A 19,759-nucleotide genomic window follows, 5' to 3' on the forward strand; every position below is an offset into this window, starting at 1 on the left:
TATAATATTGTAAAATATCAGGTTTGTATGTTATTGTTGCCATGTTCTTAACGTTGTGCTTGATGCTTGTGATGGATAGGCTTTGGATCCCATGACTTGTAAGTCCAGAAATTAGATGGATGGATAGCATTTCAGGACTTACAATAGTTTAGAAAAGTAAATGCAATGGCACACACCTATCTTAAGCTATGCAATATTCAATTTTGCTCATCAGCAATGTTATCTTTAGGGACTGAGCTATAATACCCTGTGAGCCCTACTTACTATTATGCAATACAAGTATCTTTTAAATTTAATAATTTAAAATTGTATCCATTACAGAAAGCACTTGAGAATGTATTAAGGTGACATGTTTATTTAAGCAATTCAGGCACAAATAGGGTTTATTCATTCATTAGTCTGTCCATGAAGATGAACCTATAATAGTGCACATTGCTCATAATCAGAAATTAAAAGAAAAAAAGAACATGGACAGGAAACTTAACTGGCTACCATCTTTGAAAGTGCATCTACATACAAAGTGTATCTACTAGATTATTAAACATTTAGCGTTGGCTTAAACATTGCTACAAATCACAACTCTGTATTGGCATCAGAGTCTAAAACATGAGCTGGCTGCATGATTCCATTCTAGGCTTGTCGAAATGATTGCAGGTCAGGCCAGAAATGTATTTGTTTTTAACAAATAATGCTGCCCATCCATCCATTTGTTCATGATCAAATTCTCCTTATCCACCAGAGAATAACCTGACAGCATCAAGTGTAAAGCAGAAATGAAACCCAAGTTCTCAAAAACAAGAGAAGAAATTAAGGGGGGGAAGGGAAAACACCTCAATTAGTGACATTCAGAAGAATTAGTGACATAGAACACAAATAAGAAAAAGTTTAGGCCATCAGTAGGAAGAGAGTGAGGTCTCAGTAGACCTCAATTTAATAATCCATCATATTAAACAGCACTTAAAGAGTGTTGGTTCCCACAAAATAAGAGCAGCACATTTTGGGCATCTCATATTTAAATCTTAATAATCAGCAAAATAAAAATTAGGAATGTTGCAGCCTATACAGTAATCCCTCGCTATATCGCGCTTCGACTTTCGCGGCTTCACTCTATCGCAGATTTTATATGTAAGCATATTTAAATATATATCGCGGATTTTTTGCTGGTTCGCAGATTTCTGCGGACAATGGGTCTTTTAATTTCTGGTACATGATTCCTCAGTGTGGCTGTTTTGTCAAGGGATATGCTTCCTGCATGGTGCTTCGCATACTTAAATGCTCGAACGGCACGTATTGATTTTTAATTGTTTGTTTTTCTCTGTCTCTCTCTCTCTCTCACTGACATTCTGTGCTCCTGACGGAGGGGGTGTGAGCAGGGGGGGCTGTTCGCACCACTAGACGATACGGACGCTCCTCTAAAAAAATGCTGAAAGGCTACCTTTACTTTGCTCCCTTCCTAGCAGCTGTATTGTCCGGCGGTGCTTCGAATACTTAAAAGCCCAAACAGCCCTATTGATTTCTGATTGTTTGCTTTTTTCTCTCTATCTACTCTGACATTATCTGCTCCTGAGGGGCACTCCTTTGAAGAGGAAGATATGTTTGCATTCTTTTAATTGTGAGACGGAACTGTCATCTCTGTCTTGTTATGGAGCACAGTTTAAACTTTTGAAAAAGAGACAAATGTTTGTTTGCAGTGTTTGAATAAAGTTCCTGTCTCTCTACAACCTCCTGTGTTTCTGTGCAAATCTGTGACCCAAGCATGACAATATAAAAATAAGCATATAAACATATGGTTTCTACTTCGCGGATTTTCACCTTTCGCGGGGGGGTCTGGAACGCAACCCCCGCGACAGAGGAGGGATTACTGTACAACTAAAACTGGCAAAGGAAAAATTATTTGAAATACATATATTCATTTATTGCAATAAACCATAAAGAACTCTTCAAGTGTGTTACTTTTCAATAGAGGTCTATGATTTTTCAAAGCAAAGCATCATACACAAGCTTTTATCAGCTTCAGAAAAGAAATATTGCCAGAGTGGGCAATGCTTGCTAAAAAATGCATAACTTGATTAAGAAAAGTTAGGACTGAGTGACAAATGTGAACAATCAAAGCTCAACACCTAGAGAGATGCAATAGTGTGGGCAGAATGTTTGAGATGAGCATTGTCATTTAACTAAAAGCAAATTGTGGCAGATTCCATTTATAGTTTCCATACTATATATTTAGTATTTTCCGAATAGCCACACCTCTTAAAAATGCAGTTACAAATAAACCAATCTGCAGCAAATTAAAGTTGCTGAAAAACATCTGAGAAGACGAGGCCATATGTGTGAAGTGCCAAATATATACATTAATTTTAAATATATCAAGCTTGAAATGCCTCACTGCCCTATCAAATCATATTTAAGCATATTTATATTTTGAGCTTTTCTACATTGTTGTGAATATTTTCTTCTGTCTCTAGTCATCATTGGGATTTCGATTTCATATATGTACTGTGTGAGGTCAATCTCTTATTGAGTCTTTATCATGTTTTCAATTCTGGTGCAGTAAATCTTGAAATTGTCAGGTTATTACTTACTACTACTTCATGATTTTTCAATGTGATGTCATTCTAGCTTTGTGGACACCCACATATTCTGGTACTGGCCATTTTGTAGTAAGTAAAATCAAACAGTTTCCCTGTACAGATAATCTTGGTAATCTAAAAAACAATGTATCCTGTTTGTTTTGAATAATCACTTGACTGCTGTGAAAAGTCATTGATAAGTGGAGCTACTGAGGCTCTTTCTTTGCTCCCAGCCATCAGTCTGTACAATACCTCCTCTATCCATGCTTACCTGTTAAACAGACACATTGGCACAGGGACAGCATTACTTTAAGGAACACTTGGCATATGTGTGTACAATTCTGAGTCTTGCACTTATGTAGTAGTTTGCACTTTGTTTTTACTTTATGTTCTGTGTTGTTGCTGATCAATAAAGTACTGCCTTATCTTTCCTAATCTTTTTACAATAAATCAGTTTTCTTGCACCTTTATTTATATTGAATAAATAGGCACAGCAGCATTAGAGCCACATCTTTCCAGTAACTTGTCTTTTAGGCATTGCCTGTCAACTTTCCACCACTGATATTTGTCACTGAGCAACACTGGAGGAGTACTAGAGTTTACCTCTCTGTCAGCATGCTCAACAGACACCAACATATTGAAACAAATGCCATCAGTGTTCCCAGGGTGTTTCCCATGATGCTGCAGACCAAGAACTCCCAGTGTTTTAACCTTGACCTCAGGAAGTTTTAAACATTCTTTTAATAGCCTGAAAGGGGCTGCCATGATGGAATGGCACCGATCATTAGACACTGTAATTGGAAGATGGGAACCATCACTCAGTCCAAGTAATAACCACAGGTTGCTGTCGCTGTCGAGAAATGTGACCATTAACCTTTGGCACACAGCACAGCATGGCAGCTCTGTGGGCAAGGTTGGAGGAAACCAGGGCTTCTCTTTATACTTTACACCAGAATCAATTAGAGGAAGAATATCCTTTGCTCGCAATGAGAGAGGAGAAATTCTGTCCCACCACTGAGCCTGGAGGGATTCTGAATCTGAATTTTCAAGGGTCTTCATGGAGCCACCTTGTTAAAAAAAATACAACAAACAAATCAACATCAATAAATGTTATACATTGTGGTTCAGCTTCCTAATATACCAACTGAGGCATTTGTACAGTGCCACAGAAAATTATTTGCTCATTCTGACTTCATCTGTTTTTGTTTACTCATAACGTTTAATTGTTTTTGATCTCCAGCCAAATTCAGTAAAATAAGTCAAGCGGAGTACACATAATACAGTTTTTAAGTGATCATTTGATTTACTTAAGGGAAAAGGTTTAGCAATGCCTATATCACCCATGTGAAAAAGCAGCTGCCCTAAACCTAAAAATTTGATACTTGGTTGATACCACCTTTAGCAACAACAACTGCAATCAGATGCTTCTGGTAACAGGAGATTGGGCCCATTCTTCTGTACAGAATTGTTTTAATTCAGTCACATTGGAGGAAGGGCCCATATAAGGTTCCTCACCACATCCCAATAGGGTTCAAGACAGGACTTTGACTAGGCAACTCCAAACCTTATTTTTTTTAGTCACTTAGAGGCGGGATTGTTCTTGTGCTTTGGAACATTGTCCTGCTGCATAACCCAATTACATTTGAGTTTCAGATCACGGACCAAGGACCAGACAGTCGATTTCACTAACAGAGCTAAATTTGTGCTTTTCTCAATTATGGCAAGTAACCCAAGCCTTGAAGCATGTAAGCCACCACCACCATGTTGAACTGTGGGTATGATGTTCTTATTGTGGAAGGCTGTGTTAGCATTTTACTAGATGTATCAGAACCCATGTCTTCCAAAGAGTTACACTTTTACACATTTGTCAGAACATTAACATAAATGCTTTGTGGCTAATCAAGGTGTTTTTCTGGCAAATGCTGGACAAGCCTTAATGTCCATCTGGTTTAACTGTGGTTTTTGCCTTGTAACTCTCCCATGGATACCATTTTTGCCCAGAGTCTTTCTCATTGTGAAATCGTGAACAGACATTGACTGAGCAGAGAGAGGACTTAAGTTCTTCTGAATTTTTCTGCGACTTCCCAGATGAGTTTTCTACATGCTCTTGTAGTAATTTTCCTAGGCCAATAACTCCTGGGCATATTTACCACTGTTCCAAGTTTTCTCCATTTGGAGATAATGTCTCCCACGGTGGTTCACTGGAGTCCCAGTGTTTTAGAGATTGCTTTGTAACCCAACTGATATATTTCAGAGACTTTTTCCCATGTCTGTTGGAACTTCTTTTGATTGAGATCTCATGTACTGCTGTTGACACCGTTTACCCAACTTCACATTGCTGGAAAGGTTATATTTAAGTGATGTTTAGATCCAACATGGCTGGCAGCAATCAAGCTTAGGTGTGTCAAGTCTAATTTAACCCGTTATTGAAATTTGGTTTATTGGTTGATTGAGTGACTAAGGGGACAGTTACTTTTTCACATGGTGATATAGGTGTTGGTGAACTTTTTTCTTTCAGTAAATCAAATGATCATTTAAAAGCTATATTCAAAAATAATCGTATGCTCTGAACTACCATACATTGAGGAAATCAAGAAAGGGGCAAATACTTTTTCACTGCACTATGCCTTCAAAAGTTTAAAAACTAGACATAACAATTTGGGATTTATTATTGTGGAAAGCTTGTTTTTGGTTAATGTGGTTCCACTGCAATATAAGCATGCATTGCAATTTAATGAAAATATGTTTTGGTGATATAAAATAGGACTGTTTTATTTAGTAGTTTTTAATGTAAATTCTACTATAGAATATGAACGAAAAAAGACAGTGTTCATCAAACATTTTTAACGATAGCGTTAATGTTTTTACATGTTATAGTCTGGTCCTTCTTCCTTGCTAGAACAATGTCGGTAAATAGGTACAGCAATTATGACCATGCCTCTCCTTGTTTCTCTGTAATGTCTAGTCTGTAGTAGAAAGAAGTGATATAATTCTGTGTTTGTTGTAAGACAATGTTCACCACAGATATTTCTTTGTTGGAGAATACAAGCTTTGATTACAAGTGTTCTTCCTTAACCTTTTGCCTGCATACACAAGTAAGAAAAGCTGGTGGATACAGATGACACTACATTTCATGAAGGCATAACTGCCCATGAACTGCCAATAGTATTTTTGATTGAATGTTGTGAAATTCCTTGATATTATGTGGCAAGGGTAATACATGATTCTGCACATAGCTCCAGTGAGGACATATCAACAGACAGTTGTCGACACAAAAGTACTAATTTGATGGTATTAAACCATTGGCATAATTTATGTATATAGCTATAGCATATACACATTGTATTAGCAGTAAGGAGAGTATATTTGCAGCTGTTTTTCTGTTCTAATAAGCTGGAATAATGTTTAATTTTCTGAACTACAAAGGAAAACACATGCCTCAGCTGCAAACTGGGAAGTGGACAAACAGAAAACTCCCACAATAACCCTCGCAGAGCATGCTGATGGTGACAATGGCAATGATGAAAGATTTATGAACATTCTTTGACCATTTAAGCTTATATTTGTTGCATGCAAGTTACTGTTTTGTGTTTCATGCAAACATTACCCACTCTTTAGTTTAAGGCTAAGAAAGACCTGTTATTTCTGCAAGGAAGGTGAAGCGTATCCAGCGTGGGCCGTGCTCCTCAACCATCAGCAATGTGATTGGTGAGCATTCAAAACCAGTTTCCTCTTTCACCTCTCTCCTCATGCCCTCCACAATGGATTCGTTCAATTCCATTCTCCCAGCAGGCAAGTACCACTCCTGATAACAATCGTCCTTTGCCTCTTGCACCATGAGCACCTCATTCTGTAATTGAAGAGTGTACATTAGATGGCTTTCGGGCCAGAGTGGGATTGTGACACAAGTAGCCTTGATGACATCAGAGACAGACTGCTTTGCATTTCTCAAAATGCCATGTGCTGAAGTGGAGAAGATGGTTGGAATGTAAAAAAAAAAGTCAGAAATGCAGAAGCCAGTTACACAATCTGTTTATCCATTTGTTATAGCCTGAAATAGCAGGTAAAGGAAGAGTGCATCCGCTTTTGTTTAAGGAACTCTGCTGAAGCTTGCAATGTTATGAACTGCAATGCTGTGGCAACTGACTACCATGGTTAAGATTTAAAATGTCTATGAGCAATAGCTTTATTTCTAGCCCAAGTCTTTGAGGCCCATAATTACTAGAAAACTCTACAAATAACATACTATATTAATCCACTTATACTGTATTTTTTTTCTTTGTGTCAGCCTGTTTTACTTTTATATATGATCTGGTTAGCATTTTTGAAATATAAGAATCTATAGAAATACCTTGTGGCTAAGGATAACAGCACTCACGATATAACAAACAGTTTTTCTTATTGCCACGGGCTGGACATCTCCAGATGCAGAGATAAGAGTGGAGACCTGCAGCCCTGAACCCTCCAAAATCCTTTCTGCCTGGTCTTCTGTTGACTGTGCAGCCATTTTGGCAAACCCTGCCCAGTGCTTGTCCTTCACTTTCGGTCCTTTTCACTTGCCCAGCACCTGTCTGGAGTGAAAGTATGTTAGTTATAATACATTTAGTGGAGGTACTGGAAAAACTTATTTTAATTCTAAGTTAAAATATGTCCGGTTCCCAGGGCAGCATACACTCTTTTTATAAAAGGATCTGTTTTCATTCAGACAGTGACAGATGGTGTGACCAGAAGCTGTTGAACTGTGAATCAATGTGCCTTGGTTCTTTCTACCCCATTCAAGTAATCTTTCCTTTCAATCCTGGTCAGTCTTAGTCTTGCACCCCTGGCCACACAAATTAGGTACAGTTCCAGGAGCCTTAAACCTCGATAATTTTGACAGCAGTGGTCACAGGAACATCACATGCTTTAGTGATGGTCTTGTGGCCTTTACGTTGACCATTCTTGCCTGTTACTATTTTTATTATCCCCTCACCTTTCTGCTTTTCCTTCTCTTTTCCAGGTTTATTCTGATACACACTGTGACACAAAACAACTAGATGAGTGAGGACTTTTCTCCATTTAAACTGGCTGAATGAGTGATTATAAAATTGAAGACACTTGTGGTACTATTTAAAATATTAATCTGTTGAAGTATCACTATCTGGATATTTTGTCCAGGCCATTATCAAATTTTTTTGTAAAATAAAGCAAGAATAGCTCACAGCTTTGTTGTTTGGTTCTACTGCAAACTAAAGATTTGCATGTATTGTACAGTATGGTTGACAAAACTTTTTTAAAGTTTTTCACGGAGAAGGGTACATTACTTAAATAAAATGCACGAGGACCAATATTTTTGTCCATATCTATGTCTTTGGTAATTCTTTTCTTTCCTATTTACTTTTGTTACATGGAGTTTGCTCCTTTAGTTGTAACTGTTGATGGTCAATGCAAGTGCAAACTACACTGAATGCTACATCACAGCCGCTTGTCTATTGTGCTAAACTCTGGTTTTTCTGAGGAAAAGGAATAATGTTTATAGGTAAACTGGTGTCCCACCCTGCCTACAATAGAAGAAAACCGTAAGAAATGTATTCATTGTATGACCCACCCTGTAAGCTCATAACAATAGTTAATCAAAAGGAAATAATTTATGGTACCTTTGAATATACGATGAAGTATATAACCTATACAATTTTTAACAAACCTTTTACAATTAAAAATACATTTTTGCTAAATAACCAGAAGTTGTAAAGGCAACTATTAAGTAATATTACACAAGGTAATTTAATATTGGCAAAAACAGTAGTATATAGACATGTCTAATACAATGACTTATAAAGATAGGCACAAAAATTGAGATACCCTTAGTCCTCACTGGTAACAAAGGATCCCATGGCCAATATAATAATATTCTGGTCTGGGGGGAAGATGAGTAACATCAGATGTAATATTAGGTTTACACTCAGAATTACAATTAATTTACATTAAGACAGTGAAACCAAGATTATGTTTTTTTTTTGTTCTCTTCTCTGTTGGACATGAATCAGACCAGGATTTATGAATCATCTGCTAAGTAGAGTGTAAGGTTTGTTTCTTCTAACATTTTAGTGTCAGAAATTTGATGATAAACATCAGGGGCCTCATGTATAAATGGTGCGTACGCACAGAAATGTTGCGTACGAACGTTTCCACGCTCAAATCGCGATGTATAAAACCTAAACTTGCTGTAAAGCCACGCACATTTCCACGGTAACTCATACCTTGGCGTACGCAATTTCTAAGCTCGGTTTTGCAGACTGGCGGCACCCAGCGTCAAAGCAGTGCTACTGTTCCTGTGTGGTCACCCTTTCTTTCTTAGCTCCACATTCCTGACGCGGCTTTATAAATACACTGAAACTAACTGCATATTGTTTATTAGTGTAATGCATCTGATTGTAATTAACCTGCAGCAATATAATGGTCCAGGGAATAGCCATAGTATTCCAAATACCATAACTGCTTTAGCGTTGTAACTCTCTCTGCATCTTCTTCTTCTTTCAGCTGCTCCCGATAAGGGTTGCCACAGCAGATCATCTTTTTCCACATTACTCTCACTGCACCACACGGAGTATTTATATCACTGTATCTGAGTGGGGAATCACAGCAGCAGCTGATCGGAAAGAGAATTATTGGTACACAGCATGAAGCAGACGCTGCCTGAGCCAAGGCAAAACGCTTCAGAGACTTCCCTGTATGGACTTCGCGGTTTAGAAAAAGTTTCATCCCAAGAACTATAAACGCACTCAATCAGTCCATCAAGTGCTCCTTGTAGAACTGTTTGTACTTATAAATACAATCACCTCACTGTAAACTTGCACTACAGTTATAATATTGCACAACCTGCGCCACTTTATGAAGCGCGTATTTACATATGATGACGATATCATTTTTAAGATGAAATGCAGCAAAATATGTTGATTATATTATACAGATAAAACTTTAACTTCATTTAAATAATCTTTATTGTTAATAATTAAACGTGAGGACACGGTGCCGCAGCGCAAGCTAGTTCACGGATAGCTCCTGCCTTGCGCTGTGTTATTGCTGGTGCTAACACGACACTGGAAGGATAGACGGATATAATAATTAAACATGTACTACGAAGATATTTCAATGTTCCTTAAAAGTTTTGAAGTATCTGCGTTTTAAGCTTACAGATGGCTTCACATCTATATAGCTGATTGTATGGCGATTAGGTTTTTGGAGAAAGAAAAGTAAGAACAGGAACTGGAGGTTAGTACGTTTGAAAGAGACAGTACTTCTGTAATAAATTATTTCATCGAAGGTCGTGCATGGCGCCACAAGCCTCTTGCGTGAGACATGAACAAGCACTGCGCCACCGTGTTCCATGTTTAATAACATGCTTTCATTCCTATCATCATGAAAAAGATATCACGTATACATCTCAGTATTTTAATTATTCAGGGAGCTGTAATATCACGCATGTAATGGATTATGTGTCCTGTCGGAGAAAGACAAAGCCCGTTTAAGAAGCAGGTAGTGATTCACACATGTAGAGCACATAGAAGATCAAATACAGAACAACGCATTTAATGTGCCACTTTAGTTACAATGGGATTTGAGAAACTAGTAAATTAAACGATTTTAAGAGGAAGTTTATGATGTTCTACTTTAATGGCAAAATAAACTACGTGATTAAAGTGGAAATTTCGAGATTAAAGTTGACATTTCGTGCTTTTTTCCCCACTGTGTGCCTATTTTTTTTGTCTGTACTAATAAGCTTTCATATGACACTCAGACGGTGGGCTACGACTCGCCTTTTCACGGCGACTTTGATATGTGATTTCTTTTTTATTTCAGGCACTGTGCGACTTTGTGAACTTGAGCCTTCGAGTTTCTCTGACACTCGATCAACTTCCTTTTGTTAATTATACTACTGTTTAAACCAACAAATAGTACGTTTTTCCTTTGCCTCCACTTGGTATTCGCTGAAATTCTTATATTTCCCCCCGTGCTTTTCCCATTGTCTTTTCACAGAAGGCTATTTATATTGATTTGCATATTCAAAGAGGCGTAATTCTGGGAGGAGTTGGGGCGGGACAGAAGGCGCATGCACGTACGTTACTTTTCACGCTGATCGGGATTTATGTAGTGGAAGAACGTGAAAGTTTGCATACGTACAGATTCCTGCATCTGGATTTTTCTGTGCGTACGTACATTCCCGCTTTTGTGCTTACGCCATGTTATAGTGTGAGTTCTACCCTCGGCGTTATACATGAGGCCCCTGGTCTGTGAAGAAGCTTTATCTGGATGGGCACACTAACAAGGATGATAACACCCAGCAATCACTCAATGGAAGGGAGCCTGTTTAAATTCCAACATTAATGTTGCTTTGTTCTGTATGCCAGATGCTGTCTTTGCTTGCAGAGATTAGAATGAGTGAAGACACCAGTGTACTAGGAAAAGGTCTTTAGTTGGAGGGTTTAAGGCCCTAGTGAAAAAGGAGCTACAGTCCCTTGTGCTGAGAGAAGGGAAATACAGTAGTAGACTATTAATTGTATGCAGAGTTTTGCAGAAAGTAAGTAGGGCTCCCGGCTAAAAAATGTGGTTACATGCTAACAGAGCAGGCCCTTCCGTGGAAGGCACAAGAGTTAGTTATATGTAGTGTAAGGCTGGTTTAGAGATAACGAGTAAAGCCATACATTGAATCAAGAAAGGGTAACGGATTCTCTTTGTATATGTGTCTATATCAGTAAATGTGTTCTTTGTATTGCATTTATTTCCCAGGTGAAACTGTTTTTATTCTTTTTTTTTTAATCTGTGCAAAGTTTACATATTAAAAAACAGTTATGCACAAAAAAATCACTCTTTGCTTTCCAAAAAACAAAGCTGCTTCATTTCCACCTCTGTAGTTTTAAGCTATCTCCAGAAGTGTTTTTTTTTTCTTTCTTAATATTGCTGGTTCATGACTGGGCTGGTTAGTAAGGGGGCTCACACTCATGTTTCCCACTACAGGCTGGACATCAGCCAGACCTCATTGTTGAATATATAGCATGCGAAGGTACAGTGTGCACATACACATTGGTGTATCGGTTGTTCAAAACATTAGTGTGCATTGTTTCTACAGTGTTAAAAGGCTGGGCTCCAACAGTATTTCAGTCTGTTTCTATTGCCTTTGCTTTCTCAAGGTGCACCCAAGCGAGTGGCTGCTGCTATACTGTTCATTTTGTGCTGGCAAGTTCATTTGGCAGTTTATCTCTCACTTCTCCCGCAGAATTTGCAGACAGACCTGCACCAGTGCCTATAGCAAGGTAAACATGACTGGGGATTTTATACATGTCATCTGCAGAGGATTTTTAGAGAGTATTCAGCTAATATACCTAACAAATCTCAGTACAAAGTGTCTTTCAATGTTAAAGCTTTGGCCTGACAGAGAAACTAACAATAAATGTGTGCCAATAATCTAGCCATGTTCAGAGAAACATGCAAGTCCAAAGTGTTAAACAAAGAACCATTGCACAATAATCCGCCGTACAACATGTCTCTCAACAAAAATGCCATGTAAATCCAATATTGATCCTACATCTTAAGATTAATTAAAATAAAAGTTTCTCCTCAACAATGAATGGAGAAACTTGCACTAAAACCATTTCTGTTTTTAACGTTGTCTCCAAACTACACATTGCTTTTTTGGGAAGCCTTCACAGACACCTCATCAGTACTAGGTGATCTCCTCTAGAGAAACTCTGCAATTTGCACCTAGCAGACTAAAAGTAACAGCTACTCCCTCCAGCCTTAACCAGTTTTAATGTCTGCCAGCACCCTTTCAAAAGTGGCACTTAATTAACACCATCTTGAAAGTCTACTAGCAACTGCTCTTTCTTGAATTCATTAGTCTGGAAAATATGTAAGACCTGTGCATATGTAAATTCTAATCCACCATGTATATGCTCTATGCTATCATGAAATAACATTTCTTCTTTCACTGAAAGTATCCTTTACCAACAGAAAAAGTAGTGATCAAAACAAAAACTGTTAAAACTATGTAGGGAAGAGGGTTTAGTTTTGTTACTACTTACTCTAGTCTTAGAGATCCCTGTGTTTCTATTATACAGTACAATTTACCTTAGGTTTTTTTGTGACATCGGGGGCATACAAAGGGCACCACTGAGGTTATATTTTTCAACAGAGGTGCACTTAAAGCCACTGCAACACTGGAGAGATGTCAAATCAATACAAATATTTAGGTTTTGTAGCTCAGTGACATGCTTCTGACTTTTATATACAATGTAAAACAACCAATCACAGCCAATATTGCCCTGCTTTACTTAGGACAGTAACATACAGAAGCTGATAATTCAAATACAAGACCATCTACATATGTACACTTTTATCAATAAACATTTTATTTAAACAAAACATGCATAGAGAAATGTCAGCATAAAACCTGTAGGTTCTGGTTGGTGCATTACTGCATTTTACTTCATGTTGATGCTGATCATATGTATGCGTTTTGTAGTGTAAATGTGCTTAGATCAAGCACTTTAACCTCTGAGGTTCTTTTTATAATAGTGGACAAGTTAATACTGGAAATAACTTTACTGTCAGTGTTGATTCACACATACATCCTGAAACACCAATTTAACATTCACTCAACACAGATAAACTCAAAATACAGCGCAAGCTGGCCAAGGCTAGCTACCTCAACTTTGCTACCTTACCAGGGGCTAGAAGCTGCTCCACTCATGAGGCGTCCCTACCAGAATTCATTTTTGAGTCAATCCGCCTTCCCCTGAATGGGCTACTCTTCAGGATACCCTAGCAAAAGCTAGGAACAACTGTGCTTGTTGGGCTTTCGTACCCCAATGGCTACCACAATCTTAACTGAACCAAAGGGCTAATGACTACCTCAGACAGTATGTACCTTAAATGGACAAGATTTGTTTCATTAACAATCAATCATTACTAAATGTCAAAAAACAAAAGAACTTTAACAAAGCAATTCTCAAACCATTTCAATCATTACTTGTGTTTATTTGATTCACATCAGGGTTACACAGCAAGCTTCGTTTCAGGTGGCTGTAGATTTGGTTGTTACAGTCTTTGTTTTCTTAGACCAGGTGTGATGCTTGGGAATGAAGTGGCAGTCTGTAGGTGGCAATGTCTGACTGAGTTGTCTTAACTTTGCCAGTTGTTTCTCCCTATCCTCCCAGTCTTAAAGATAATTTTAAAATCCTTTGAATTTATATTATAGAGTCTTACTGACTGCCCTATTTAAGACACTGCATCAGTCAAACATTTTGGACAACTGTTACGTTCCCATGGTCTGGTTGACAGTTAATTAGGTTACTTTTGGCAAGACAAGAATCATGTTAAATCTTAAAAGTCCGAAGTCTCCATTTCACATATTCTTACAAGTATATTGTACACACTCTGGTCACTTTATTTAAGGTTAGGCATATAAATTCTTATAAACAATGACACTCTTATTTTCCCAGAATCTAAATCTGACAGTCTTAGAAAACTACTTCAGGAATATTAATGAGCTAATGAAATTATTTCTACCTGCCTGCTATCTCAAGTACAGAGCATTTTACCCATGAGCTCCAAGCCCCACGTCATTATCTAAATAATTCTAAAATAAAAACACACTAATTAAATATTATGAGTCGTATCTAGCATACTGTAAAAGCACAATTTTCTAACTGCATTACAGTATTATAGTCAATGGAAAGTACAATGTAGACTATTGAGATATATATATAGCTATCTAGTTGTGTCTGCTAAACTTTGCATGCATTGATTTACCAGGTTTGGACACTTAGCAGCCAAAAACCCAAACTACTTGAGCAATATGCCTGCCTTTACCATTTGTGAGAGCAAAAACAAACAAACATAACCAAACCCTTGTGTACAAACCCTTGTAGCTTACCTGGGTACAGTCACCTGTCTATTGGTCCCCAAGTCCAGACTACATTATAGTTGTATGCTGACAATAACCTCCACCTACACCAGTATTTCTATTCCTCATTTGTTATATTTTACTATGAAAAGCTGTTGTTGTTTTTTTTTTTTTAAATCGAGGAATTGTAATTAGCTTGCATTTTGTTATGATGATTAATTTTGTAACTTTGTCCTCAACACTTGTTCCCAAATAGTCCCCCTGACTGAAGGCTCAATGACTATGTTGACCTCTTTTGCAAGTTGCTTTGGATAAAGGCATCTGCTAAATTAATAAAGGTAAATGCAAATGAAGTCCAGGTTTAATACCACCTAGTTATTATATTTTCTTAAAAAGGATTAATTGGCTCTGTGGAGAAGCTAAGTATAACCAGGAGTGTAAATAGAGTCGCAAGTTAACCAATTAAAGAGCCAGTCTTCAGAACAAGGTTTCACAGCCCTATCTTATAAAGAAAGGTTGACAGTTGGGTCACTGTCCTCCCCACCCCAACAGAGTACACCATACCACATTCCAAGTCTGCCTGCCTAAGGAAAAGTCATCTCTGACGAAGGAGCAGTGGAATCTTTGGGTAGAAGGGTCCTTTCATTATATTGGCTGGCCAACCACTGACTCAGCTGTGGAATGGCCAGTAGGGGGAGGCAGCTTCATTGCTGAGATCCCCAGGATTCTGAACAAATCTGAATTGTGTTATTTGATATCATCTGCTCTTGCATTTTGCTTTGTACTTGTAATATTACTATTGTATTGGATTACTTGTGTTCAGTACTGTGTATTGTATTTACCCCTTTTTTTTGACACCCACTGCATGCCCAACCTACCTGGAAAGGGGTCACTCTTTGATTTGCCTTTCCCCAGATTTCTTCCATTTTTTTCCCCCTACATGGTTTTTTTGGGGGGAATTTTTATTTGTCTTCTTAGAGTGTTGAGACTGGGGGCCTGTCAAAAGACAGGGCCTATTAAAGCCCATTGAGGCACTCCTTGTGTGATTTTTAGCTATGCTAAAATCAGACCCTTTAATACAAGCACTCTAAAAAATGTAACAGTGATATGACTCACTCTAGATGAGGATTTCTAGGGAATTTTTGACACCCACTGCATGCCCAACCTACCTGGAAAGGGGTCACTCTTTGATTTGCCTTTCCCCAGATTTCTTCCATTTTTTTCCCCCCTACATGGTTTTTTTGGGGGGAATTTTTATTTATCTTCTTAGAGCATCAAGACTGGGGGCCTGTCAAAAGACAGGGCCTATTAAAGCCCATTGAGGCACTCCTTGTGTGATTTTTAGCTATACTAAAATCAGACCCTTTAATACAAGCACTCTAAAAAATGTAGCAGTGATATGACTCACTCTAGATGAGGATTTCTAGGGAAACGACACATTGCACTTGGTGCAAGGGAAGACGGCCACAGAATATGCTCCAGCCCACATACAATGAGGACAAATTTACAGGTGCAGCCAACCTAATCCTGGAAAGGTGGACAAAAACTGGAGAATATGCCAGTTGAGACACTGACCGGACCAAGATTTGAACTCGGCTCTGGTGCTGTAAAACTGCAGCTCCTACACACTACACCACCATTCCATCCTGGAAAAAAAAAATGCTCTTAATACAAAAAACACTTTGCTGTTTGTACTGAACTGGTAATAGACCAGTTGCACAATACTGTAATCTTTTGAGATTATTCTTCCAAGAGCAAAGTCTGAAATTGATCTTTTTAGAAAAAAAAAAAAACAAAGCAAAATTACCACATTTGTCAAAAACCTAGCAATAAATTAACTTCGACCACATTTGCGACTATGGTGATGGGGTGATATCACCTAGTCCTGAATTGCTCATCATGGAGAAAATGATGAATTTAGAAATGTACCAAAACTATTCTGGGCAAGAATGCGATAACCACAATCCTATTTTTTTAATAGTATTTTCATTAAATTCTGAAATGTAGACTTTTAAAAATAGTGTTAGTCTAAGAAATATCAGCACAGATGCCCCTTGAGGCTGTGTACCCCCCCCCCCCCCCCCCCCCCCCCCCCAATTCCTTATACACCAGTGACTGTTGGTCCATTGACCCTTCAGTAAAAATCATTAAGTTCACCAATGACGCCACCATCATTAGACTAATTACAAATGGAAATGAAATAGCAAATGTAAAGGAGGTGACTGTCTTTTGTCTAATAATAACCTGATACTCAGTACCACCAAGACAATGGAAATTGTCATGGACAGCATGTACAACCTCTCTATAAATTAATAATTCTACAGTCAATATGGTGGAATCCTTCAAATTTTTGAGCACAACTATCACAAACACTCTCCGCTGGGACATCAACACCACTTCCATCACTAAGAAAGCTCAGCAGCAGATGTAAATTTATGACAACTAAAGAAACTAAATATCTCCCCACCCATCCTGATACCATCTTAAAACGCCATAATCGTAAGTGTGCTTGCACTCTCCATTGTTTTCTGTTTTAATTCTGCAAAGTTAGGCTGCTAAAATAGATTAACATAGTGGTACGAGTTCTGCAGAGAAAATAATTGGCTGTGCTCTTCAAACTATTGCAGACCTTTGTGCGGATAATTAGCCACCAAATTCCGCCTCTTTGTGCATCTGGTGCCATGGCACAAACCGTGTCAAATGGATCTCCGCGAACGCGTCTCAACCGGGTCATCACTTGTTCCAAAAGCTCACTTTTGGTAAACGCTTCAGGTCAATTAAAACTAAAACTAATGGACACCTAAACAGTTTCTTTCCCTGAGTCATAGCCTTCGCAAACCAATATTTTAGCAGGTCCTCTTCGCTCATTCGTGTTTTTTTTTATATACTGTACGTGCGTGTACTGTAAGTATATGTTACTGGTATGCGTGTGCATACACTATACACACACGCTTAATTTGCACATCTTTATAATTGCACTATTCTGCATATTTTTATATTTTATGTTGTTTAACTTATGTCAGTTATATTATTCGTATGTGATTTATCGTTATAAGCAGACTCCGAAGTTAGAAAGTTTAACTCCTGGACATTAAGTGATTCTGGTTCTGAAATTGAGGGTTCAGCAGCGCATTACATAATCAGGAATTAATTTTTAAAAAAAAATCACATACAACACATAGGAACCGCCATTTGAAATTTTTATTATTCCAATATACGAGACATGACCAACGATAATTAATTCCTTGAAATGAGTGTCTATTTTGTGTTACATTTGATACTCGCTCTAACGTTAAAATGTACCATCACATAACTCGTCTCACCGCAGCGCCCACTTTAAACTCCATTATATAACAATTCTGATACCATTCAGCCGCATACGTGTCATCCATTGGCACCAACTATTTAACGGAAAAATATAAATGCAGCTGAATGTCAATTTAAGACATATTGCACATAAACATGGGTTGCACAACATAAACAGTGAACAGTTTTTTAGATAGACAGAACACCCATGCGCAACCTGTACCTTCAACGAACGGATCCAGCCGCAGCTACAGTGTAACCCACGAATCGCGGCTCTTCGTTTGTTTACGTGCCAATCTACCCGGTTCTGCAGACACATCGCTTCCTCGACTTCAGCAGCCAGCGTTACGATTGGCTGGACTCGGGTAAAGGTGAAGCCGCAAGTAATTTTTGATTGGCTGCCCTAAAAACTACGTATACGGTAGCCTGTAAGGCTGCACTTTTGTGATTTTTAAAATGTTTTAATTTCTCAGTCGTGCGTTATGAACTGTAGAGTCCTGTTAATAACGCGTCTTTGAAGTAAATTAGGCACAACCGTGTTTTCCCAATCTTTTTCGAATGTTTGGTTCATAGTGGCGCAGAGGTTACGACCCTATCCTATGTTGCAAAATCCCGGGAAGTGCGGAGATATGGTGCAGACTGTACAAGTTCTCCTCATATTCGTCCATACCTCCTCCCTCATTACAAAATACGTAAATATATGGAAAAATTTACTGAATCTACCCAAAATAGTTCCCGTATATAAGTGACAGCGTCGTCCGTTGCTGAGTTCTGCATGATAGGCTCCGCCCCCTTTCCCTGAACTGGATTAAGCGCGTTTGAGAATGTTATGTAAAGGCGGATCGTTTTAAAGTAAGCTTCTCAATATATGGAAGGAGCACTAAACGCAAGGGTGTAACACAAGGCTGGTACGTGCTGTATGCGTACTGGATGCATTAGGTAAGGGCTCCATTTAAGGTGACTGCTACATTCAGGAGAAACCCATATGCTCCTTCATGATGTCAGAGAGCACTTAACTCATTGGTTACTTGGACTCCTGAATTCAGCGATATTATCTGTGATAATAAAAGCGCAATTGGTATCTTGGGCTGGATGAGCAGTGACACCAGTTCAGGTTCATAGCAGGGTTGTAGCTGAGTCCAGAAAGAGTGCAAGAGTTGGGTGAAGACTCACTGTCTGGAACAAGATAGCAGAGTCAGGCCTGGGTGAATACAGTACCTACATAGATCTATTTATATCCCCAAGATCAAAACGTTAGTGACAGAGCATTCAGCTCAACTTCAGGTCTAGGCTTTGGTCTTGTCACGCCGAGGCTTACTGCAGTACTCCGCTTGGTATTAGGTGTCAATGAGCTGCTAGATTCGAAATGCAGCGGCACGTCTGATTTTCAACCAGGCGAGGTGGTCACATGTTACTTCTCTTTTCAGGTGACTACTGTACATTGGCTTCCTGTGGCAGCACGAGCTAAGTTCAAATCCTTCATGCTTGCCTGCAGAGTGGTCAGTGGGTCAGCACCTATGCATATGTGTATGGAGACACTTACGAAGTTCAATATTTCGTCTCGAACATCCAGGTCTGCTGAACAGTATCTGATGATACCACCTCTGCAGTTCATCAAATCTCAATCTATACTCTCATGTATAAAATCTAGCTGGTGAAATAAGGTGCCCACCTCTATTGGAAATTCTAACTCTGTGTGTTTAAGAAGCGTTTGAAGCCTCTTGTTTGGTAAGTGTCTGCCTGTCTGTCTAACTGATATTAGCTCTTAGGTTTTCTAACTTAGAAATTGAACTCGCTTTTTTTTTTTTGTTCTAGTTCTAAACTCTTCATTTGTGATGATCAATTTTGTACCACTGTCCTGTGACCCCTATCCCAAAGCAGTCCACTTATGCTGATTATGTTGACATGTTCTGTAAGTCGCTTTGCACAAAAGCTTCTGCAAAGCAAATAATTGTAAATGTTTATTTGAACTTTGTGTTCACCAACATTGCGTCTACACCAT

The 19,759-nt window shown here is 38.5% G+C and overlaps 1 protein-coding gene across 2 annotated transcripts; it reads right to left on the reverse strand.

Moving 5' to 3' along the window:
• Window positions 1–24: 24 nt before the first annotated feature.
• On the reverse strand, window positions 25–18,400 carry nudt18 (nudix (nucleoside diphosphate linked moiety X)-type motif 18). Of its 2 annotated transcripts, none has more exons than XM_051922339.1 (4): window positions 17,981–18,400; window positions 6,922–7,137; window positions 6,207–6,420; window positions 25–3,637 (listed from the first exon to the last, which is right to left on the reverse strand). In XM_051922339.1, exons 2-4 carry the CDS (start codon window positions 7,075–7,077, stop codon window positions 3,042–3,044), a joined length of 966 nt encoding a protein of 321 aa, XP_051778299.1. In that variant the 5' UTR covers window positions 7,078–7,137; window positions 17,981–18,400; the 3' UTR covers window positions 25–3,041. The 2 variants fall into 2 exon arrangements, with proteins under 2 accessions (XP_051778299.1, XP_028659158.1); XM_028803325.2 differs by having other exon boundaries at window positions 6,922–7,141; window positions 17,981–18,399.
• Window positions 18,401–19,759: the final 1,359 nt, after the last annotated feature.

This window comes from Erpetoichthys calabaricus, chromosome 1 (genome assembly GCF_900747795.2).
Source record: "Erpetoichthys calabaricus chromosome 1, fErpCal1.3, whole genome shotgun sequence".
In the NCBI taxonomy this organism is placed as follows: domain Eukaryota; kingdom Metazoa; phylum Chordata; class Cladistia; order Polypteriformes; family Polypteridae; genus Erpetoichthys; species Erpetoichthys calabaricus.

Bases quoted from the DNA above. Each gene is read 5' to 3' on its own strand.
- nudt18 (XM_051922339.1), bottom strand. From the start codon at position 7,077: ATGGCTGCACAGTCAACAGAAGACCAGGCAGAAAGGATTTTGGAGGGT. The intron at 6,421-6,921 runs GTATTTCTATAG...CTTCAATTACAG, and splicing joins CTGTTATCCTTAGCCACAAG to AATGAGGTGCTCATGGTGCA. The intron at 3,638-6,206 runs GTCTTTCTTAGC...TTTTTTAACAAG, and splicing joins CTTCCTTGCAGAAATAACAG to GTGGCTCCATGAAGACCCTT.